This window comes from Cataglyphis hispanica, chromosome 6, assembly GCF_021464435.1.
Source record: "Cataglyphis hispanica isolate Lineage 1 chromosome 6, ULB_Chis1_1.0, whole genome shotgun sequence".
NCBI classification, from domain to species: domain Eukaryota; kingdom Metazoa; phylum Arthropoda; class Insecta; order Hymenoptera; family Formicidae; genus Cataglyphis; species Cataglyphis hispanica.
In genome coordinates, this window is record NC_065959.1 from 5,946,149 (window position 1) to 5,972,666 (window position 26,518).

A 26,518-nucleotide genomic window follows, 5' to 3' on the forward strand; every position below is an offset into this window, starting at 1 on the left:
GGTGCAACGCGTTTTGGGTTTGCAGATGAGAGTTGGCACAATCAACTGAGATGTTGTTGGAAAGATATTGAAGTGAAGCGTAGAAAAGTACGAAGCCATATAAACTTCACCGTGTAATTCAACCAAGTAAAACGCTAGCCGATAAACTTGAACTCGGGACTTCTGTTTTCTTTGAATGCGTTTCGCCGTGGGTGCGTTGTAGTTTGGGCTTCATGCCTTCCGATATTTTCCGCGGCGTTGTTTTTCTTTTATCCTTCGCTCAAACTTATTTACCCGTCTAAGCTTTTGATATCATATTTTATCGCAGGTGGGCAATTACGCATTGTTCGCTCTATATTCGGTATGTATTACGGTAAATTATATCCACGGTAATTGTATACGCGTCATAAAATATGATGCACGAAAAAGAGGGTTGTTTAATTAAACATGTGATATTATCTTTATAATCTTTACATAAACGATTTTTTTATACGAGTCCTCATGATAAACTTATAAAGAAAACGCGTAGATTGCAAAGCCGTATAATAAAGAAAAAATAATATTTTTGTAGTTTAAAAAGAGATATATATAAAATTTTTGTGAAATGTTTAAATAAAAATATTAATAATATATATTGATTATAGCAAATTTTTATTAAAAAATTAAAAAATTGGTTATTTTTTTTAAATAAAGTCAAGAAGTATCAATATAATGTATAACATTGTGTAGTATTTTCTGTTTTACAAATATTATTCTGGTTACTTCATAATTATTTTAAAAAATTATATATTTATAAAATATTTTTCATACCGCCAGAGTGTGACTTTACTTCAGAATAATAAGGCATGCAACATGTTCTTTACTCAGCTACAGCTTTTTTTATTTGAAGAAATAATTCATTATAATTTTGGGAAATGTCGTTGAGATATTTTTCCACATCATAACGTTATGTCATGCTTATGGATATATGCGTCTTCTTTGCAAGGAACCTTTTTCCAGAAAATATGAAGCTCTTTTATCTAAGATTTTTAGATTGCAAATGCGTACTATAGACGCAAAGCTTCTTTTGTGAAAAATTCAACACAGAATATTTTAATAACCCTCAAAAAATTATTCTTTAATGTAATAACTTGTCAAGAGTAATATAGTGTAATAAAATTTATATTATATTTCTATAATAACATTTTCTTTTGTATATTTTCGTATATTTTAAAGCATGACAAATTTATCTATCAATTATTTTGTTTTAAGGTTTACAAATGTTTTTTTTTGTGTACAGAATTGATTTGTGTACAGAATTAATGATTATGTATTACAAAAGTTATGTCATTTTGCATGTTATTAAATTTTGTGAAGTAGTTGCAAAAAGTTACTATTCAATGCTACGGCGCAGATAGGCGATATTATACAAAATGGTGACTTTGAAGTATATAAATCGATGTCGCGAATATAGCTGAGTATATGTACTTTGTTGAGCACGATTGGCTATCGATACAATGCAAGAATTTGCCTGAAGCGTGCCAAGTCGTTCACTCAAAGTTTGAGACTTTTGTTGGAGCTCGTAAGTTCGCCAATAAGATTTTATATATTTTCACGTGGATAACGTACTTGACATAATATTTCTTTACTTGATATACATAAAATATTCATCAAAAGAATTATAAGTTTTGATTAAAACTAATTAAAAAGTAATTAAAATAAAAAAAGTTTTAAACGCGTTAGGGAATAGAAAGTTTTAAATAGATAATTATTTTAATATTTTTTGAAAAATATATGCATCGAAAGATTTTTTAATATTTTAAAATCGTAATTTGAATATTTTATAATTGCAAATTGTAAAGTAAAAACCTAGAATAAAAGTTAGGTTTAATATAATTAAATATAAATAAAATTTAATATAATTAAATGACACTCAAGTTTTCCAAGATTGGTAACTAATTAAAATCTATTTTGGTGAATCAAAACTAAAATATTACTTTAAATAATCAATATCAAAGATGATAGTTGCTAGGAACAATGAAACTGAGCTCAAGAAAGTGAATCGAATTAGATATTTTTGTTATATAATATTTTTTTGCGTTTATGCAATTTTCTTACAAATATATAGAAATGTTTGAGTGATTTAAAATACGAACACGTTTTCTACGTGTATGCATAATTTTATTGCTTTAGACGAAAGTAAAATTATTTGTGTAATCAGATAATTAAGGGATATTTTTTTATGTCTCCTATTCTAATTTAATTAAAAGAAATATAGAGATTAATTTAATTAGAAATTTGCTTTTATCACGAATTTCTAAACTTTAATATTGTACAAGAGTTTTAAGGTCAAAATAAAAATGAATTTTGAAATTACATTAGTGTGTGCTGGTTATAGAAAATGAGGCGCTAAAATGCAGATTAAAATGCAGAGCAAACTGAGGAAAATGCAGGATTTTATTGCGAAACCTCAGATATATAGATTCGGTAACAAAGTTAGAGAAGAGAGTAAAAGTTATAAATTAAAATTACTTCTCCACACGTGGTCGCGTTTTTAATCGCGGCAACGTATATTTGCATTCGGAAATTGTCACAAGCGTTGGATGTTTACGGCGGGGAAGAAGATGAAGAAGGTGGATTTCTTCGAGATCATTATTTTCGCTTATGAGAAATTTAGGGTACGTTCGTCGAGGAATATTAACCGCGTAAAGGTGGCCAGCAAGAAAGTACTTTCTGCGAATTTGGCCTATGCAAATACGGGTGAACAATCCGGGTAGGTCGAGTTTGCAAGCCCTCGTCTAGTGAAAAAGTTTGGACGCCTCGCGACGAATACTAATTAAAGACTTGCGGAATGAAATTAGTTAGCCGAGAGGTCGGGGGGTGACTCTCGAGGATGGACGATGGAGTCCTCGACTCCGCGCGACGAAGAGCCGCTTATGATAATATAATAATACTTACTTGGGGTCTCGGAGTGTGCTACCTCCAAGCTCATTATGCGTTTAGTTCATAACTTCAATTGGATTCTTACTATCCCTACTAAGAGAGCCAAGGCTTTCATCTTACCGTTGTCTCAAACCATCGTAATTATACAAGTAATTACTATCGCGAAAAGGAACATTTCAACTCATTCATTGGCCACAATGATGCTGCATAAGCAAAGACAGTCCATTTCTTTTTGCAATTCAAATATTTTGTCGGAGATATTTGATTAAAATTATTATAATTATTTATTAATAAAATTAATTTATTAATATATACATAATGAAATATATAATATTATAATTTTTTAGAGAGTTTAAGTATATTCTTATTATTATATCTCAAAATATTTCCTAAATCATATATATTCATTCATCAATAGTTCTAATTCTCTTTTATTAAAGTTGTATTTGGTCGTCGAAATTTGGTACGTAGGATTTTAAAGTAGGATTTACGACTTAACGCGAGGCAATGCATTTTCAAAAAGAGAGAGAAGAAAATATTTGTTGATCCCCCATCGTGCTACGGAAAATTTTCGCAGGGTCCATACTGTCGCTTGCCGAGCTTTGAAATCAATCTCAGTACTCTGGAAACATGATAGTCCGACGCGAGTAGAAGTTCTTCCTTCCTCCGCCTTCGGTCCATTGAAAAAAGGCTCTTGAGTCCATCTCAAGGTATCGATTAACAAACACTCGAACATCTAGCGTTGCCTTTGTAGAGCCCGCTTTGCAGAGTAACCGCTCGTGGTAAAGCCGTTTCGAGCTTTCCTGAATGGCACAGTGAAAGCTTTCTGTGCGAACGAACGACTCATCGAGTGTTGCACAAGAGGCGGACCTTTCGAACTCCACAGAATAACGCGACCGTGCGCATCCATTTGTGCGCGGTAGAATTTCGCCGACCTAATCGAATTCCGGTTGCGTCGGCGAAATTTCCGCATTCGCGACCGACGAACGCGATATTTAATTTAACAGCGCTGGTTTGATATTCATGACGGGGCATACCGTGGACGTAAATATAACGGCTTTGACGGAGTCGGAAATATGTATCGGCTCTTTGATTTTCTTTTCCGAAATTGCATCGTTACGATATTCCATCCCCGGCCTGTCAAAATTACTTCCAGCTTTTGCCATCAAAAACTTGTACTCAACATTTTTTTTTTTTTTTTGAGAAGTGTTGGAAATTCTCACAAAATCGTAGAATCGTTCTCGTGATTTCTGCATTTTGCTCATTGATAATATCTATTCATAATAATTATGGATCTCGCTATACCCTATTTTTCATCCTCTAACTACTGTAAAATTACAGAAAATGAGGCGATAAAATAAGAAACCTACCGTGAAACCTACTCGTGTTAGATGAAAGATTGCGTAACGTGTGTAATACACATTGATTTGCGCTTGCGTTCGTTTGTGACGACAATTGAATACTTTCACCTGTTCTGTACCAAGGAAACCATTTATCACGATAGTAATCATGCATTATGCTACACTTTTGTATGCAACAAAACGCTCGGTCATGAGAATACGAAGGTACTTACCTTCGGATTTTGGTGCGGGAGGTTTGCGAGTGGCCCAATTTGTCCGAATACTTCTGCCACCAAGCCATTGGCCGTTCATGTTACCGATGGCGCTTTCTGCTTCCTGAAAAAGACAATAATAAGAAAAATCAACATTTTCTACGGCAAATTATAAAGGCAAATTTTTATATACTAAAAATAAAAGATGAGCAATTTCGTTAATTACTAAACATAAGAATGTTGCATAAATTTTAATATTAATTTTATTAAATCTTTATTAATTATTTTATTAAGCGTTTATTTTTTTTTAATTTTTGTTTAATGCTTTTTAGTTTTATAGCGGAATATTCTTTTAAATAGTAGCTTTACCTAATACCTACATTGAATTTTATACAATTTTATTCGATTTTTATATTATTATGTCATTCATTAATTCAATTTTTACAGTCAAAGAAGTTGTTGCCGAGAGCATTTAGAGGGAAATATAAGATATTTTTGTATATGTATATTGCGTTTATTCTATTTTATCGTTTTAAATGTATGTATATAAATGCATATGAACGCAGTTACAGTTAACTTTTGTGAAATTTTTACGTTGCAATGTTTTGTATAGGCTAAAATATAAAAAAAGAATCTGTAATATAGAAGAGAATATTAGAATGAAGAAGATTATTGATAAATTGCATAAAGTTTGCATTATAATTAACGTAATTTCTAAAATAGGTAATAATTGAGAAAATTATGTAAGATAGGAAATTGATGTGCATATTTACGTATTACGGAATGCTTCTAAGGAATTTTATTGAAAGGCGAATGAAAATACGCGATATTCCGTGCAGTTCCTCTGCGAAAGCTCCTTTATTGTCTCTCGCAACGTCTATAACAACAATTGCGGGACGTCGTAAGAACTACGACGGCATTCACGCGAGATGCGGGAGGATAGGGTCGCATTCACACGCAAAACCACGGATAAAACCAACAGGTATGTTGACGTCAATATCATCCGCGACTTATTGTTGATTCAACCGCGGTATCCCGTTAGCGTAGCCCTCGATCCAGGTCAATTTAATATACGTTTTGAAATTTATTCGATCGACTGCACTCTTGATTCCCCGGATTTGGATTTTACCCCCGGGGCGCAATCGCCGCAGGCGATCCGGGACATTTTCCATCGCGACGTTGGATTCCCTTCCGAAGGGATGGGATCGCCTTTGGCGAGAGGAGAACGTCGCCATAGATATACACAGATTTCCGCGCAACGCGAACTATATATTCGCACGATTTCTCTAAATGTTTTAACAAAAGAAATCCTATTGCGGTATCCTCTGACTATGCATGCGCATCCATTACGTGATCGTAAAATAGGACGAAATTTTTTTACCGAAATTTGTGTAACACAGTAAAAAAAAAAAAAGTGAAGGTGTTACTGTTCAGACTGGTATTCACAACACGCGATGCTCATGTAAAGGAAATATATGCGATATGACACATGTCATCGGTTGCATCGCTCTCGCGACATCATGACGATGGTATGCGGACGGCATGAAGAGGATGGAGACCTAAAAATTTTCTCTATGCGAGGAACTCCCCGAAAAAGTTTACTGTTCGAAAAGCTCTTCGAGTGTACGTGAGAGACGAAGGAGGGATACATATCTCGCCCTCCCTCTAGTCTTCTCCCCTGCGCCTTTCCAGCTTCCACAGCAGCAATCTCTCTCTAGCTTGTTGCCGCTCTCTACTCTCAACCATTTGCGCCATTTGGGGAGTCCTCGTCTTCGCCTTTGCCTCATCTCCAGCAGTTACTTTCTTCCACGGCTACACTTCAGCCAGTGGTTCTCTGCGCTTTTCTTTTTCGTTCTCTCTTTCTCCCTTTTCGCACCGTCCTTATTCCCCGCGGCTTATTCGCGCGTTTTCCTCCGCTGGATAAAATATTTCCGATTCAAATTTCCATTCTAGATATGTGACGCGGCGCATTCGCGCGGTTAGCCTAGATAGAGCCAGGCGACCGAATGCCCCGTTCTAAGCCGATTCTAAACTTCGGTCGATATCCCCGACGCCTCTTCGACCCGCAACCCCTGAAAACCACCGCCGCTTGTCCCCTTCTATCCGGCGTGACCAGGGCGTTTACGTGATACCAGAAGTAGCACCACCGACTATCCGTCGTCTCTATCCCCCGTGTGCTTTCAAACTGTCCAAGCACCCATCAAATCGAATTTCTTTCATGCCAACGATGCTATAGACAGACGGGAGCGCCGCGCACCGACACCCAGCTGTTTTACACGCATTATTAAGTCATACCTCGATATATGCATACGCGCGTCGGATTACGTGGCTTTAACAAAACTTCTTTCCTTCTTTCCTTATCAAGTCTGATGTAGCAAGTCCACAATTGCAATCGACTTTAATCTTACATCTTTTTACTTTTTATTACTGTTACACTGAATTTGATTATTTCTGACATTTTGTCATTCAAATTTTAATATATATTCTTAACTAAAAATATATGCATTAATAAATTGCAGTATATATACATGATACGTTTAAAAAATTCTAAGACTGATTAAAAAAAAAAAATGTATTTATGGCATTATCTCTTAATCAATATTGGAGGTAATACCTACCTTTTGACATTTCCCATCTTTTTTTTATTGCATTATGTGCAATAGTTTTTTTAATAGTACACATTGAAAGATTGTTCATTTTACATTTTCGAGATCTCAAGAGCTGAGGGCAATTAAATTTTGCTTCAAAACGACGATGGAAATATATCATGTGATGCGAAAACGTACGGTCGTGGTTATCTTAATCGTGCAAGAGTATTTCTGTGGTTTAATCGATTCGAAGAAAGTCGTAATTTATTCGAAGACGATAAAAGAGAAAGGTGTCGACAAACATCATCACAGACTTATATCATCACTAAACTAAGACAATCACGACTCTATGCTTTTTGGATCATTTAATATATTTCCATGACCGTTTTTTCGTGTTTGAAGCAAAATTTAATTGCGGTCCGTTGCTTCATTCTTGAAATCGCGACAATGCAAAATCGCGAACAAACAATCTTCAATGTGTACTTAAAACTATTAAAAAAACTATTGCACATAATGCAATGAAAAAAATATAGAAAATATAAAAATATTTTATATGTATGTCTTTATAACAACCATGTATGAAGTATTTTTTTTTAGTTTATAATTAATCAATTTGTAAACCATTGCGAAATATAAATTTTGCTTGGCGCAAGGTAAGATTAATTGATTTGATATTGAGATTCAAAAAAATAATTTTAATTTTAAAACTACAAGAAGTATTTCTTTGCACTACAAGCAGTAACGTTTAAAATTATTTATTTAGTTTATGAGTATATTTAGGTAACTTTTCACATTTCACAATTTTTAATAAAAACTATATGACTTCATGATCAAATAAAAATATGACGTTGTTTCAAAAATTCTACGATTTGCTATATATCACATTTCTATTGCGTCAGAAAATAAAGACTATTTATTTACCTGTTTGTACGCGTATTTTCAATAAAGTGGTCGTTATGCATCCAATATTTTGACTGCAATCGTAAATAAAATAACACACATGAAGATGCTAATCAATGCGTTGTAATGACGCATCTAATTGCTTTTGTTTATTTACCCAAGATAAAAAATCCATACGCAATGTGCTGGGCTTTTGTATGTTTAAAGTCGTGAGTCATAATATCGCGCGATTTATCGATCAAAAGGTAAAGCAATAAAAGTTGACAGTAACTAGAGCGACCTGAGAATTTACATGGTATAAGTATACTGACTATTACACGAACTAGTAACAGGGGCACAACTGTCTCTCTTTTACTCTTTCTTGAACTATATAATAATAGATCCGCCTACGTATTTGAGTAGACATCCACATTATACCGTATATATCCGTTTTTGACATAATATTTTTACTTAAACATATATTTCTCTTGAAAATTGCAAATCTTAATTTACTGCTACCTTAGCGGAACACAAAAGCACGAATCATCAAAATCGATTCACAAATTAAAGAAAATAAATATTTTTCTTTATTAAAATCGAGAAAATAACGAATCTGAAACGATATTGAGAAAACTGTTGCCAATACTAATGCATTATTACACTTGGATAAATACATCGTATACAGATACACGAAACATACAGGAATGTGACGCCGGGATATTATAAAGTTCGGTATTTATTAAATGCAGCATTTGAAACTCAAGACCGCCTCTGAAAGAAAAACGAGAATCCTGAGAATTCGTATTTCCTCGTACATCTTAAAAGAGCCAGAATGTTGGATGCTGGGCGATCAGAGCTCGCGATTTAGGTACGTGTATCCGGCGGTCGAAGGATATAGTGGCGGTGGGACTGGTCGGTGAATGCAAAGGGGGTGAGGGATGGGGATGGGGATAGTGGCGGGAGGGGAAAAGGGTGAAATTTTCGCGTGTTCCTCGAGGTTAACGGAGACACTCGGGAAATTTATACTTCGGCAATAGTAATACCGCGGGTGTGAGGCAGGTGCCGGCGGTGGTCCAGATCGATAGGGCATTAAAACAGAGGGGAAACGAGAGAGGGTCTACCTTCGGGGCAGGCGTCTCGACGAATAACCCCGCCATAAACGGAGGAAAGCCTTCTTTTACTCAGCCGTACATCTAACTTCGCTGTGATTTACGTCGCGGATTTTGGCGGGTCATAATAAAACTCCGGCCACTCTCCATTTAGCCTCGAAAAATGATGTTGTAAACCGTGACGGTCAAGACCCTTTCACTTATTTGATATCAGCGGAAATCGGGAGGATAGCATCGTACAAATTTGACGTACTGCGCAAGTGACGGCTGTGATTTTGCAGTCGCAGTCGCAGTCGCAGTCGCAGTTAAAAAATACTCGCGTTCTTTCCGACTTTCGAAATAGTTGGAGTTAAATGTGATAATTAAAATGCTGCTCGGAAGGGAATTATCTACCTGGCCGTTATATGCCACCGTAAGTCTGATTTACATAAAATGTGCATCGAGAACTCTCTTATCTTCTCTTCTCACAAGTACCCGGATAATTTGTCATTTTATTTTTGACTGTAATCTTTTAGATATGGAGTTACGGTTGTTGTTCCTTTAATCAACGCACTTTGCATGCTGCGACTTTCTCTGAAACGAACTATTTTCAGAATTTCTTCAAAGCAGTCGCATTTTGGTAAAACGAAATGTCGCAAGAGAATGTAATGCATAAAGTTTTCTTGTAAAATTTGTAAGATTCCAAAATTAATTCAGAATACAAATATTTTTGATCATTAAGATACGTTGATTGATCTATACATACACATATGCTTGGATAATGAACTTATCTTATTAAACTTTTTTACTAGAGAAACAAATATTTCTACTATTAAAAGAAAATGTTATATATAGCTAAAACGTCATTATATTAAATAAAATCTATTTTTATTGAATGATTGTGTGTGCATAATTAAATATGATTTGATCTTGTAAAATTTAAATACCGTAGCTAAGGCTCATATGAAAGAATCTATTTATTATCTCAGCTACGGTAATTCCGCTACAAAAAAAAATATTATTAGATTATAGTTATCATTACATTATTAGTATCGTGTGCTTACCGCTTTTTTGACGAACGAAACGAACCCATATCCCTTGGATTTTAAAGTTTGGGGATCTCTGACGACTCTGCAATCCCTGTAACATAAATATTATATCTCGTAAGAATAAAATAAAGAATAGATATAGATAACGTCTCTTTTTCTTAGAAAATAATGAACATTGAAATAATACACGCGTAACGAATGTAACGATATTTAGTATTTTCTAGACCGGGAATATTCACCCCTGTCTATGCTGTCATTATCGCAATATTACGGGGCTCGTAGCAAAAGACCTCAATTTATTTCAAGCGCACTTGAATTTCGAAACGCTCATATTCCCTGGAAAAGTACCAGCGACATTGTCGGGCGAATTGGGACCGGATTGCCGGACCGCCCCCGACGAATTCTTCCTCATAATTAAGATTCCAGTAGCGCCCGGCGGACAAAATTAGGAATACTGGAACGCGCGACATGCTTTTCCTTCCCCTCCATCCCCTGAAAACTGCAGTTTCGGCGAGAGCTTAAGGCGAGGAAATATACCGATAGAACGGGACAGCGTGCGCCGCGAATAAAATTCCGCGCCACGCGATTTTCACACCACGCTTCCGTTATCCGGCAACTATCTTGAATCTTTTTTCGATCGCGAATGAAAATTTTTAAAAGACTACAGTCACGCGTTATCTATGATACTATCAACTACGAGCGTGATTGATGTAGATCACTATTGACGTAGGCAAAACTTTGATGTATGACACTTTGGAATTAATTGTCCGTAGAAAAAATTGTCGGCGTAAAGATGACAATACTGATCTCTTCCTCCTTTATTGTCTTCTCATTTGTGATGGATGAATTGCAAAAAAGTAGCAAGTAATTAAAAAATTGTTGAATATAGTGGCACTACACTGAAAAAAAAAAAAAATGTTAATCTGACTAAATCCGCCCAACTAAATACCATTTAAATATTTAAATATTTAAGTCAAATACAACATGTTAAATCTAACATGATATATATTTGACTTAAATATTAAAATATTTGAATTAACAAAATGGTATTTCGTTGGACAGATTTAATTAAATCAACAACATTTTTTTTTAGTACAGTGAAAATTTATATGCTAGGTGAATTTTATAATTTATAACAAAACATATAATAATTTCTAATTAAAAAATGAAAAAGAATGAAGGTAAGTCATCAAGATATAGCATTAAATTAATTAATTCCTATTCCAATAGATATTAGGTTACAAAAAAAAAAAATATTATTAGAGCTAAATTTTTGATCTTTCTCTTTTTTTCCTCTAATTTGCTTACTAAACTGAAAACGTTTAACTTTACGAAGATAAATCATTTTAATGCATAATGCATCGCGCCGCAATTTAATGTGTTATGTTTAAAAAGTCTAGCAAACGACGTTTGCCGTGATACACATGGACGGAAAACGAAGAATAGGCGGTGAAAAAAAGCAAAAGAACGAGCTCGTTTGGGAAGAGGAGATTTCAAAGAAGGGTTGTCAAAAGGAAAGGACGTAAAAGGGAATAAAAGGGAAGGTAGGCGGAATTACGCGCGTTTCAGGCTGCAGTCGGTCGGTACTTCCACTCTGTGCATCAATTTGAATGCACACCTGTCGCGGTTTCGCCCGTAATTAAAACGATTAATCGATCAAAGGACGTATCTAAGCAAAAGCAAAAAGTGTGTAAAGAAATGTGTACACCTCTCTCGAATGATAAAGAATAAATTAATGTATGATGAGATTAATGCAAAATATGTGTATAGAATAGTAATTCTTTACTACAAGACAGATCGTGAGATGAAACAGATGGAAGGTAAATTTCGAACAACGAATCGTCGATTCATTTCAGTCGATTAATCTTTATTGGAAATATATTGCGCGTTTTGAACGCGCAGTTTAACATACTATATTTAAGATAGAGTGTCAGTAATCTTTTAGTAGCATCACATTTTCCAAGTATTAAATATGAATGGATAATTTTAATCGACAATACTTTATTCCGCGATATGCAGCTTGAAAAGTCTTTTTGGAACCGCAATGTACCGTTTTCGATTGCTTTTGCGTCCGAATGATCGGCGAATGTCGTAGTTTACGAGCGCGGAATGTTGAGTGGTCAATATAAGTTAGATGTGAAACACGCCGCTAGATCCTGCCATTGCCCACTTCGCTGTATTGCTCGCACCGCGAATCTATACAATTCTGTCAATATAGTTTTCCAGCTGTTGTGTGTTTCTATATATGGCGTATTTGCCCTATTCGCCTGTGGCATTCCTCTTTTATACCCATTCCTCTGTTCGGATCGCCACGTAGAGCGAAACAATTGGCGCGACGGTGGCGTGTGCCGTGCACGCTCGCTTGTACGGTGTGGATTTACGTTCTTCACCACAAAAAATCATAAATTAATGTACGGTTATTGACGCGATAAATCTCAGAATTTAATTCAGGCTCCGTCGAGTCCTGTCGCGCGACACGCCGTCCCTCCATCGTCCTTTTTGGCCGGTGATATAGCCGCGACAATGCCAGAGGCTCGCACCCTGGCGGGCAAAGCCTCGATAGGATAAAGAGTAAGTCTGGATTTATTGCCATCGAGCCAGTCGAACGCGATGGACGTGTGGATAGAAAAGGTTTTGCGTAGGCGGGTGGAAGGCAGGAGGTGATGATTCAAATTGTGCGCTAGGCGTGTATTCGGCGTGATGAATTCTCGCACAAATTGTCTCGTTCATTCTGTCAATTAAAGTTGTGATTCTATACAATTTTATACCGTTGTATATTTTTGATATAAATCGTCGGATTATTTTATAATTATATATAATTAATTGATTGATTATAAAATAATTTATATTTTTATAGAAATACATATGTATAATGTCAAAAGTGCAGCGCAGAAAAGAAATGGCGATATTGCATCGCGAAATTTCTACACAGCTGTAAGAGAATTTGCATTCAAGGATACACCGTAAGTTTAGATTTATTGCCGTCGACTAGGTCGGGCGTGATAGACGCGAGGATTGGAAGGGTGGGGTGTGTCGATGTTTCAAATTGCGCGCTAGGGACGTAATCCGCAGAAAGATTGCAGGCTTGTTGTTCGTTCTATCAATTTCGAAATCTTGTCTCTACGTTTATACAAGCGATATCTTTGTTACGATTATACTGACGGAAAAGTTCTTACTTTCTTAAAATTAGATTTATCTACAATAATCAAATATATTAATAGAATTACATTAATTTTGCACTTTCACCGCTTAAAAGCGATATGTAACTTATTTTAGATAAATGATTTTTAAAGTTTAATATCTTATAATAAATTAATAATATACATTTTGTGTGTATGTGTGTGTGTGTGTGTGTGTCATTTAACTCTAACTGAATTTTTAACTTATAATTATATAAATCAATTGACAATTTACTGTGATTTTATTTCACTATGCAGAGCAATTTTATTAATGATTTAATTCTTTTTTAAATAAGTTAAAATGATTCAAACGTTTAACAAGTTTCTGGATTCTATTCTCTTTAATTTTAAGACAAGTATATAGTAGAGCTTGTAAAATTCCCAATGGTAATTCCTTTTATCTCACAAAGTAAGTTCCCAAGATTGATAAAAGCTATTGGTCGGCAGTCCAATTTTGATAATTAACATGCGACTGCATTCGTGCAGTATTTACTTAACAATTGTGGGTTTGCGATGTCTGCTGAACATATTCTGTTCGTAAAACGTGCACTTTTGCCAGAATGCTCGATGCATTTCAACAAGTCTAAACTGGTCTCTTCACCTTTCACATTTTGTTCGTATCTTTCTCCTGAATCTTTATTTATCTCCTATTCATTTATTTTCTTTCTTATCTTACGTACCGCTTTCCTTTTGTATCTGTGCTATTTTCTTTCTACATGTATTATTTACCTTATATATATATATGTATATATATTTTGGAAAGTCAAATATATATTTGATAATATCATCATACACATCAAATTTTTTCTCTACAAAAATTTTTTTTTTAGTTGACACAATATATAAATTACAGTATATAAATATGCAGTACACAAATTAGAAAACGAAATAAAATTTTTTTATCCGTAAGATTTGCTTTTTTTTTGGTCTATTTTTTTCTCTAGCTGTAATACAAATTTAATTTTTGTAAGAAAGTATTGAATATTGATATAATTTTATATAAATTTTTTGTATTTTTGATATAAATTTTATATAAAAAATATTTTTGGATATCTATAATTATGTAGCCTCTAATTTTTCATAACTCTATCATATATATATATTGTAAATTTTTCTAATTAAATATTTTAGTTTACGATTATGTTAATAATTTTACATAAAATTTTATATAAATTTTAAACAAATTTGTTTAGAAAATACATGTTGTTAATATTACACGTAAACATTATTAACGTTATATGCAGTTTCCAGTATGAATGTTCTGAGAATATAATCCTACCAATTGATAGAGTATTATCTTTTGCGTCTCCGATGAGAATCTTTTATATATAGCCTTCTACATTTCGAACATGCGTGTCAGAAAGACTGAGCAATCTTTATCTCCATCAACCAAAGTCTACGTCTCTCCCGATGATCATTCAAGCGTCCCACCCCCCATTCTTATTTCGTACAAGAAATTTTCCATAAGGCATGGATAGCTAGGAGAGATGAGGATCGTGAATTGACGAAATCGTGTCACGACCTCATCAGTTTCATATCCTTAAGCCGCGAAACTTTCGCGTATTAACCTCCATTCCTGCCGCTTTTTCATCTTTCATACTGCGCCGGTTCCTTTGACTACGTGCTGCACAGGCAGTCTTTCCATTAGCCGCCGGAAAAATTCAAACTCATTAATTAGGCGCTAGGAATGGCGCGTCAGCATGAAAATCTTTGTACCATGGATCTGGGTCCTTATCGCTCGGGCAACGAAGATTGAAGAACACCATTTTCGAGCGAGCGAAGAGAGGAACCGTGAGCGTTCGGGGGAACAGATTCATCAATCTACCTACAAATAATCGCTCCAGAGTACTATCGTTCATCAGCATTTGATCGCTATTCTCGGACACCGTTTATCGATTTCTGTATCAAGCAAATAACAATTTATCTGTTTACAAGAAATAGAAACATCAAGAATAAAACATTTATAAAGCGTGTGACAAATACATTTTACGACGGTAGATTGATATTATGAAAGATTTACGAGCAGATCGCGTCAGACATCGATTTAAATATTACTCGAATGCAAGATTATATCGCGTAAATTATTTGTGATTGCGCGATATATTTTCGTATGAAAAATTACGAAAGTAGAAATTTTCAACATATACTTCTTAAATTATTTTGTAGATCTATTATAGCTAAAGCATCACACATTTGGAGCACAAGTTTAATATTTTGCTTTTACATAGTTTTAGCCGTACGCTATTTCGGAATATGCTACAAGGGGAAAAGCCTTTATCAGAAATATTTCGAGTTAATGCTGCAAGAGAGAGAGAGAGAGAGAGAGAGAGAGAGAGAGAGAGAGAGAGAGAGAGAGTGAGAGAAAGAGAGAAGGGGGAGAGAGAGGGGAGAGAGAGAGAGTAGTATAGTGCAGTTTTCTACGCTAGCGGGGTTGTTATCTTCTCGCCATATAATGAATCCCGTGAGAGATGTAAGTTATGAATTTATAACCCTCTCACGGCCCTTCCTCCGTTAGGTTGAAATATTTTCGATAAGAAGTTACTCTGCTCTCTCTTCGATTATGAATAGCAAAAGGCTAATCTCAGCAGGATGACATTATATTACTGATTATTATAAAATTTTGGCTCAGGTTAAAAATTTTGTTCCATTATCGATCTTAAATACAGTATTCAATTTAACACTTTGATTGTTACAGCTTGTTTTATCGTCGACTCGTCTTCGCATTTAAATAGTATGGTTTTGCGAAAGGCATTCTGCATATAACTGGCCAACTGGTTAAAGTTTACACTATCAACAGGGTTAAAAGTGTTTATAAAGCATTAAAGACCAGCATTTTAGCGTAATGCCAGTCAATCAAGTAGCACGATTGTTTACACAACTTTTGTTGACTTTAAGTAATGTAGCGAGTAAACTTTATTCGTTCGAGAGAGAAACAAACGCTTTATATCTCAAAGTATATTTTCTCTTAATATATCTCAAGTGGCAGACGTGCTGATCTTACCTCCGATTGATTGTGGAAAGCGCGATCTAAGTATCTACGTTATTTGCAATAATGTTTTATAAACTTGTAATTAGCAAAGATTGCTTATTTCTAATATTTTTTTTTTTTATTTTTGCATTTAAAACTCGCCCAAAAATACTAAACAATAAAAAAGCAGATCCCATAAAAATCATTTTGTGCATCGATGGAAACGACAGGAGGAGGTAGTTTACTTAATTCTTACTAAGTGCACTCAATACCGAGCTAGCTAATTGTCGATGGGATAGGTCGGATCGATGGCCGTAGGGTGGAGGCGGACAGAGTCTGAGACAAAGTCGGGTTGGCATTGACGCCACCCAACAGCCCTCGAGGGTCCCGCAAGGCGAAGCTCCCTTCGATTTTGAAATCGCAACGAACGAAACCGTGCTGCGCTCGTTGTGGAAATATCCACAATTGAACTTCTTCACGGCACGCCGTTCCTACTTTCGTCGCTGTAAATCGCTTATTAATGTCCCCCGGAACGTAACACGCGGCATCAGCACTGGCCATTATCGAGCCCCTTTTCACCCCTGCTCCCGATTTACCTTCCGCCCCTATCACGCTCATCCCCCTTACGTGATATTCACCCCTATAACCAAAGGGTTAACCGGCCCTGCCGTAAGCGAGATTATTACCTAGATAACCGGAAAATTAACTGCAAAATGCGCCGTTTTACCCTGCCGGTGTGTGCGAGGTTATGGTAATTTTAATAACATATTTATTGCTCCCCGACTGTCCCCTCTCTCTTTCTCTCAGTGCCCATACAAAAGGCAACATCGAGCGTTTGTAGGCGAGGGCAGATAACGCGCCACTGATTACGCCGGCGCTATTTTGCAAAGTTCGCCGGAGCCGAATTCGTTCGGGCGAATCGCCAGGTATCAGTAATTTATGTCTTTTCCTTGCAACGATGCATGATATGTATATAATGTATGTAATTTCCAATTCGAACGTGTAACCTGTTCGCCAACAATAATACTGAGAGCGCTGTCAATTATTGTAATATACAATTATGCAGTGTCGATATTTTCAGAACAATATATTGCGATTGATGAAATAACGCATCGAGAAATTTTATTGAAAGATTGTGAAACTCTCTATAATAATACTTACAATAAAAGTAAAATATAATATGATTAAATTATTACATTATTATAAAAATGCAGAGAATCTTTCTCGATTATGCAAGAATTTTATTTTTTAAGAAAAAATAAAATGAGATAAATTATTTGAAATTCTAACTGGCGACGTATTCAGTTTTGTATAATTAAATACATATTTGAAGTCAAAATGTAAAGTAGGACGTATATTTAAATTTAAAGTATCCACGTACATGAATAAATATATTTCGAAAAAAAATGCCATATAAGAATAAAGTTCCATAATCTATTTATTTTTTACATTTGCCTGATAATTTAAATGAGAATTGATTAAATAGATATGAAGATTAAAAAGAAACAAAAGAAACGGCACGATTGATAGAAGGAGAATTTATAGAGAAAGGTATTAAGTATGATGGCCGTCCATAGATAAAAGTATAGAGTAAAAACATATGATAATAAAACCCCGTGACGCGAGCAACGATGATGGCGGCTCGTAGCCTTTCTTCACGGGTCGAGTAAAACTTCCGGCTGAATGATAAATGCCCGAGTATTTTCTCCAATCGATAAACTACATGGCATCTACTGATCACGATAATAAGCTTATCCCATCAAGCGACTGGAGATTGTAAGAATATACCACTCATAATAATAAATTCTCATGAATTTCTAACAGTGAAGATTATATCATCTGATAATTATTTATAATTTATAGAATAGCTTATACGAGAGAAAAAAATTATATTACAATATATTATTATATATTTATATTAAAAGCTATTTATATTCTTGTATTTTTCAGAATTTAGAGATGCTATTTGATATAATATTTCCGTTAATTAATTGTCTTACATATGTCAAATATCTGTAAGAGATATAAATTATCACGAATTTTTCAACATATTTATTATTTTATAGGTGAAAATATTTTGCAGGCAAAATTTTTTTTTCCAATATCCCCTTTGCGCTATCGAATAAATATTATTTAAAAATTGATGACTTTTATTAATCTTTTCCACTTATATATTGAAAAGATGGATCTTTACTTTTTTCATATTTTTTTGTCATCTTTTTTGATTATATTTTTTTCTTGTGTGTGTTTATTAAAAATTATTTAAACTTATCCAGACATATCTTTTATTTTGTATGACAATGAACCATGTTTGCCATTATTATATATTATGGAACTTTTTTTGTTTCGTAGAATGAAATTTGAGGTTCTATATATATATATATATATATATATATATATATATATATATATATATATATATATAGCCAATTCAATTACTACCGCAATATGATTACTGCAAAGTAAAGTTCTTATCCGACACATCTTGTTCTTCGTAGATGATTCAATGTGAATCACTACTGTGAATAGAGACGAACTGTTTAGCGTCAGCAATAAACAAACGTCTAGCAGATTAAACGCGAGAGAAAATGTAATTTTCATAATTTAGATTCTCGTAAACATAATTAAAGTTTGAATTACTTACGATATTATTTACGAAATTATTTGACCTTGCGAGGAAATTAAGTTTGTTGTCTTTACTATAATCAGCAATGACAAATTTTGTGATAAATTATTCATATATGTGTTTTGCACAAATAATAATTTTGAAATATTTCGAACCGCATTGCATAATTGAATCATAAAAACGCAATAGGCAAGCAAGATAGTTAAAGATTAAAACGGGGAGGTTGTTACTTTCCTGTGTAATTAAAGTAAATTACTATGATGAGTTAACAACGAATTGGCTACAGTTTGGGAAAGTTTGCATCTAACCGAATACAAGTGAGGGTCGCAACGCGTGAACTTGGAATCTCTTTCCTTCAAGTTAGCTTTGAGGGGAGCCAAAATAATGAAGGGTTAAGATGGTTGATACAAGGGAACGCAATGTCTTGTCCTCCGATATGGCTTCGTTAACAGGATTAGGCGGCTTTGAAGTTACGTCAACTGAAATTGTGCTAGATCGAGCGAGAAAGCGTTCGGCTGAATCTAGAATTTTTTTCGACACTGACAAATGTATTATTGTAATACGTTTAACATTAAAAAAGCAGTACGTGCATGTGTATCAAATCGCACAAAAATGTAGGTTGTATTATATATTGATCAGATTATAAAGTAAGATATAAATTATTTACTAAAATTTGAAATATTTCGTGTAAAGGAAAATAATATTGACACAGTGACGTGTGTGGATGGTTATGATTATAAAAACGTTATGAAAAGTATACGAAGCTTCTGCGAAAATAATTGTGTAAAAATTATTACAGCCGAGGAAGTTGGCACGGTTATCGAAAGGTCATCGTATTATTTTTGCGTTAAAGAAAATTCTCACGGATATTAAAAGAAGCAGACCCAGAGTATCGAATATATGGTATCACATAGTGTCCATGTCCTACAGACTCTTTTTATTAAACTTGATAGCAGCTTTCTCAATCTATCGTATTTGCTTTAGACATAGGTGTAAGAGCAGAAACTTCGCATCAAACTTAGTCTTTACATCTTTCTGAAATTGCACACGATGAAGACTATCGACATTTCCGTCTTAAGTCTTGATTAAAACACGGTGTTTAATACAGGATATTGCAGTTGACTTGAATTACGCACTGAAATCTAATGCTTATTCTTTGTACTCTAAAATTATATGATTGGCTAAACGACAAACTTCAGTATAATTAATATGTAAATTTTCTGTATAATCGCTTTTTAATATAAATATAAATTAAGTGCGCAATGTACTACATTTATAAATGATGAGAACAAGTCATAGTAAAGATAGATAGTTGGTATATATCTCGCGCATTTCAATATGTTTCTAACAAGTCGATATGACTTACATTTATTACGTATATCGCATGGGAATGGGTGTGCAAAATTTTCTTGAAAATCTCGTGCAGTCTCAAAGTGGATGTAACGGTGGAACAAAATGGTAGTCTACAGATCATTTTCTTATAGTTCTCACATGGAGTGCAACTGTGCTCGCGGCTTTGAATACATTTATCCGAAACTTCATATAGGAATTTATTTTATCCATTCACGTGCGCATATTGCCTTATAAAGTGAATTTATACATGACAAAAAAACTCTGTTTAGTGGGATAATAAATCATTCTATTTTGAATTTTATAAATAATTTTTACAATTTTGCTTTGCAACAATTCAAACAGTGCATATAAAAGTGTATGAAAAAATAGATAAATTAATTTCCTAATCTATTTATTATTAATCTTATAGTTAGAGTGAAACTTACTATAAAAAGCAATTTAAAAATTGCCTTAAAAAAAATTCTCTCTTACACATACTATAATCTTTATCCTAAACTTTCTCAATTTAAGCAAAAAAAAATAAGAAGATATAAAGTATTTAATAATAAGCTTCATTAAGACAGATATTGTTTCAGTTAAGTCTTTTTGATAAAAATATGATAAAAATTGATGATCATTAAAAGATCGTTAAAAGATATCAACTTTTTAAATAGAAAAATTTTGAACTTCATTTTGGATGGGCAAAATATAATGAAATAAGTATAATGAAATAATATTTAATAAAAAAGCGAGGTAAAGCTTCTTGTTTAATATAATATAAGAAAAATTTTTAAGTTTCGAAAAGAATTCTAAATCAGGGATGTTTAGAGAATAATTATTGATTGATGTTGCTGCACATGAATTAATATTTTTAAGTTAAGATAGTTAGAAGAAAGTGAGTTTTTCTTTAATTTCAAGATATAAAGATTATTAAAATAAGTAATTACCGACATGTGAATATTAAATACTATTTAAATATTTTTATTTTTTTTATCTTTCTTTTATATACATTATCATTTGTGATTGATGAAAGAATGAGGGAGAGTTTAAGCTTCAAATTTATTTTATAAAATTATAAATTATCTTTGTTGACGTTTCATGCTAGTGATTAAAATTTTGCCGACACTAATAATTAAAAAATATTGATTAGCGAAACATTTATACCGTTTTAATAAATATAGATGTGTTTTTGATAATGTTTCTAATAATATAATCGATAATTAATAACGCATTAAATATCATGATGGAAGATATTTTTAGATAAATTCTCTTTGCAAATTGACGATATGTATATGTGTATATACGGATGAAAAAGGTTTATAATGTTTATAATAACGGGAAAGTATAAATATACTTCAATAATATTGAACCATACACATGTATAAATATCGCGTATGTTTACCTATGCAGTAAATGTAAATTTTTCCCGGCTCACTGCGATTCAATAAAATGTTACACAAGAGAGGACAAAGAGAAGAATAAATTGAATTCTATATTAAAACAATTTGCTGTTATTCTTTGTTACTTTGTATATATTTTTATTATATTCAAGTGTAAAATATACAAAACAATTTTTAAGCTCTCTCTTTCTCTCCCCTTCTCTCTCTCTCTCTCTCTCTCTCTCTACGTTTGATAATATTATTTACACTTCTATTAATATATAAAAATGCATAATAATATACATATCTAATCTGTATATATCAATTTATATTTTAATCTTCCTCGAGTTGTAAATATGAATTTGAGCAAATAAGAGACAGCTGAAAATCTTTAAATCTGAAATGTCACAGAAATCTTCTTCAACTCATTTTGTATTTAGCTCACAAGAGATTGTAAATATCGAGTTGTCGATATCTTGAACAAAATTCAAACAATCTGTATTGGATATATTTGCTGCCATCCAGGAAATGCTCCATTTTTGTCTCCACCGAGCACTTATGTGTGCTTTCTATTCGTGCGGAAGATCATCCAATATTTAGTCGTCGTTGGACGGGATAATAAATGTCTATTCGATTGCAATACGTGCACGTCACGAGTGTAGACCCGATTTCGTTCGTTGGCCCAATCAGTCGAGCCACGCCTGATTTAATGCGTTATTTTATTAGAAATCTATAAAGCTATCCAGATTACGCGGGGAAAGGTTTATGGCCTGCCGCCAACCCACCGAACTCGCTCTCTACCGCCCCTTTCCACTTCGACCTGAACCGCGTTTTCGACATTCAACATACCAGCACCACTACTACCGTTAGCCGGTTTGGGCGTCAGCTACCCTTCTTTCGGTTCCGCCAGTTAACGTGTCTGCTCTTTCAATGTGGCGGAAGAAAAAGGACTCCCTGGTCGACTCGGCGAATTAATTTATGCGCGATTCTTTTTTATTTGGGTCGACCCGCAGTCCGACAATTTCCACTCGAAATAGACGACACCGTTGTGAAGATTTTAACTATGGAAAAGGTGCGGCTGAGTCCTAGACTCTTTTCCACGCGAGAATAATGACGATGGATGGTGCGAGATAAAATAGTTTTGTCAAAATTATGCGAATTGATCAACATTAATTTGCTGTTGACTTTGTAATTTTAGCACGATGGATCGGTAAGCACGTTTAGATAAGTTACTTTTGCGATTAGATTTCTGCTTGTTAAGTAATCTATCTGGGAGCTTGCTGTGAATATAAATTTTTATTGAACATAAATTATTTTTATGTACATGCCATTTTAGATTTTATAGCCATACAACATTTGTTAATTTAATATCTTACTAGAATATTTATAAATAAAAAATTCTTGTTTGATAATCATTTGTAATATGAAGAAAATGGAAGAGTATAAAGAATGTCAAAAGATCATCAAAAGAAGAGAAATTTTTCACTTTCGGCTTTTACGGTCAACGTGGAGTATGTTTCAGGAAACGATTGCAGAGGATGCCAGAATTCTCGCCCCGGAAAATTGAATTCTCCGCTTTCGTTCCCATCCATGAATTTCGTCATCATAAAACAATGGACATAATTTTGAATCTCGTATTACTCACAGTTCAAAAACTTTTCTTCCGCATTGTTTTCTGTCTGTAGTTTTCCGCACGAACGCATCAATAAATTTATGCGCGAATAGCCAAAGCTTGATTTACTGTTCATCGATAAAATTCGAGATTGAAATTTGTATATAGTGTACGTATTGTGGAAGAAAAAAAAATAAATAATAGTATAACACACGATCAGACAAGTCCGTCATAAAAATATGATGCATTATAACATAAAATTGAAAAATTAGAGAATTATTATTCTTATATATATGGTATAATTTTTGCTTCGGTAATTAACGATTTAACGAACGGTGCAGTTTATTTCCATTAAATCTGCGAGCTGACGTGCTGCATTTAAAAATGCCTTCTATAATTCCGCGATATGGTGTGACTGGTGTGGCGTATTGATTTTTAAGAGGGAAACGAGGAAAGTGCGGTGAAGTCGCGACGGCGACGGGCAGCACGTAAAGCCGCGAGAGCATTTGTTAATATCGCAATATTGATTATTTTTAATGAGAATGCCGAGGCAAAACGCCCGAGCAATTGAATAGTCAACACGAGTTTAACGTTTACATCTCTAATAAGTTTTATTAAGAATCATTTAAGAACAGAGCGCGCTTGAGAATATTTTTCTATAAAAACATTATTTTTAAGACGCGTTTTACATAACTTTATTATAAAATGCAGTATTTCCGACGAAACCACGCATATGTATAGTGTTTCTGCTTAACTCAAGTTATTTAAAAGTATAAAAAATTTAATATTTATATGGAAAGAATACATTTATCTAGAATTTTGTTTAAATATGTGTATGTGAAGTGAAATATTTTGTTCCTTTATATTAAATAATTTTCGTGTCGTATTTATTACAAAATATTTATTTCTATGTAATTTGAAATGGATTATATTTCATGAATTAATAGATATCAATCGTACATTTTTAAGAAAGATATAATACTCTCGTAATATATAATACATATATTCAGTCTTTTGAAAATTCTTTTTTGTTAATTGTAATATTACAGATTTCAAACCTTTCCGTCTCTCCCTTCTTCTCTCTTTCTCATTCTCTCTCTCTCTCTCTCTCTCTCTCTCTCTCTCTCTCTCTCTGTCTCTGTTTTTCTTTATGAATGCTTTCAACTCGACATACATTTTATAATTAATATATGTCAGCGCAATCAAGTTTCAGAAATTCTAAAAATATATAATACTATAAAACTTGTAGAGACATATGTATGAAAAATTCAACTCAAATTCAGCCGTTTAAGTTGCATGTATATATGATGTACGTACATATGTATATATATATATATATATATATATATGATATATATCTTACGTATGAGCATATAAAGTAGAGATTTTCTTCTGACATTTCTGCGCGTTTCATAAAAAAACTCGTTTTCATAAATTTATCTGAAAAAGCAGAAACATGTAAATTATAGACCGTCATTTCGAGTAAATGTAATATTAGCAATATAAGATTTTTAGTATAAACCATATATGCGTGGCATATGGAAAAAATCATAAAGAAAATCAACATTGTTACAGAAAACGGACACAATATGTATGAAGGCTTATTAAAAAATATAGGATCGAATATAAATCCTATTCAAGCAGACTTGAATTCGCGCTGTCTTCTGTCAGCGTTATCCGCTTCCATATAAAATTTATGATGGAAGATATTTCGTGCACATCGTATGATTTTTGTTTACGACAATACGTATATCGTCGAATATTCGGACCGAGTTCGCGTAGCGGTCTATTCATCTCGGCATCGCGATTATTTTTCAGTTTTAATATCCAAGATGGTGAATGCTTTAGAGGCTGTGGTGGCAAAGAATGAGAGACGGAGCTTGGTTGCATTTTAATCCTTCCTATATCAGCGCGGTCTACGAGAAGATATGCATCCATCCCTCGTAACCGGGGGGCGAATCCCGGATCTCCGTGGGGAAGTGATCAAAGCATATTGAATATGAATTTCATCCGGTTGACTTGCCCGCACGGAGCTCGCTTTCCTCGTCCCGCGTGAAAAAGGATAAGAGGAAGTTGAGCAGGCAGCATCTGCGGGGAAACTGTCCGACGAATTAAGTGCCGCAACAATTCCCGTAAATTGAGAGAAGGATTTGACAGAGGAAGCGATTAAGGGATCGATTCAAAAACTCGCGGGTATCGACATTCAGTTTGAGACGTAGTCGTTGCTCGGCAGATTATTAATTGAAAGAGGGATATACGGAGATTGATCAAATTTAAAATTATGATCATTGGTAATCTCTTGTCCAGGATAATTCTCGCATTTATTACGAATGGATTTTGCAACTTTATAATACATTAATAAGTGACGCGCAAAATAACCAATCATTATAACTTTTCTTTTACTTCTATTAATTTTTTATTCTTGCTGCGAGTTTTTTTATTAAATATGAAATTCACGCGAAAGATATGAAAATTATTGCTTAGGCTTAGCGAGTATAATCGGGATCTGTTCGAATTGTTTTTTAAGCGTTATTGCTCCGCGGGTATATTTGATTACATACAATCAAACTAATACGTTCTACACGCATTGTATAATATTCGATTTCCATTTGACCACAAAAGCGGATTGGTATTGTGATATAACAATTAGTTCTTGAATTACTAAATGTGTCTATGTGACTAGCGTGATAGATCAACGATCGCAGACAGCCAATGGCAATTGTAACGAAAGCTGTATACCATCTATTGTATATGTACATAGTTTAAAACTATTTTAGAACACTTTCATAAAAAAAACTGAATTTGTGCATTTTTCGTACACATGCAAAAATCGCAATTCCCCGAAACATGAACGAATGAATATTTATTTGGTGTATATCCGAAAAAGCAAGAGTTTACGTACATTTCAAACAAAGGAAAAAAAAAATATATAGAATACGTATAAATTCCGTTTCGATAGATTTTCAATCGGAACATATTACGGGTTTCCATTAGAGAGACGAAACTCAATTCCGCGATTGAGGCGAGGAAAGATGGATGTGTTGATATCAGGAGTGTTAAAATAATAAAAGGAACAGATGTTCTCTCGCGAACGGTATCCGCAAAAGTCGTTCGAACTTGGTGTACTCGAGACCGGTTCTCTGACCAACCTCTCGTCTTCGCGCGAACTACGCCACCGTGAAAGAAACTCTATAGAGAGAAGGGATGAGGGGAGCGGAAGGGGCGGTAAAGGGAACGAGAACGCGGGGGTAAAGAGCACGTTAGCCAGGCTGCGCGTGTATGTGACTTTTAAACCACTCGCCGTACAAGTTGACTTTTATTTGAACGAAGTATCAACAGGTATCGACCCGAGAAAGTCTCTCTTC

General features: G+C 34.0%; 1 protein-coding gene across 4 annotated transcripts in view; it reads right to left on the reverse strand.

Annotated features, from left to right (window-relative positions):
• LOC126850288 (nucleolysin TIAR-like) overlaps nt 1–26,518 on the reverse strand; it is a 382,595-nt gene that overhangs the window by 31,319 nt on the left and 324,758 nt on the right. For all 4 annotated transcript variants that reach the window (XM_050593136.1, XM_050593137.1, XM_050593135.1 and 1 more), the window contains 2 exons: nt 10,073–10,148; nt 4,475–4,577 (listed from right to left, as the gene is read on the reverse strand). In XM_050593136.1, coding sequence (XP_050449093.1) covers nt 4,475–4,577; nt 10,073–10,148 — 179 coding nt within the window. The remainder of the gene's footprint in view (nt 1–4,474; nt 4,578–10,072; nt 10,149–26,518) is intronic.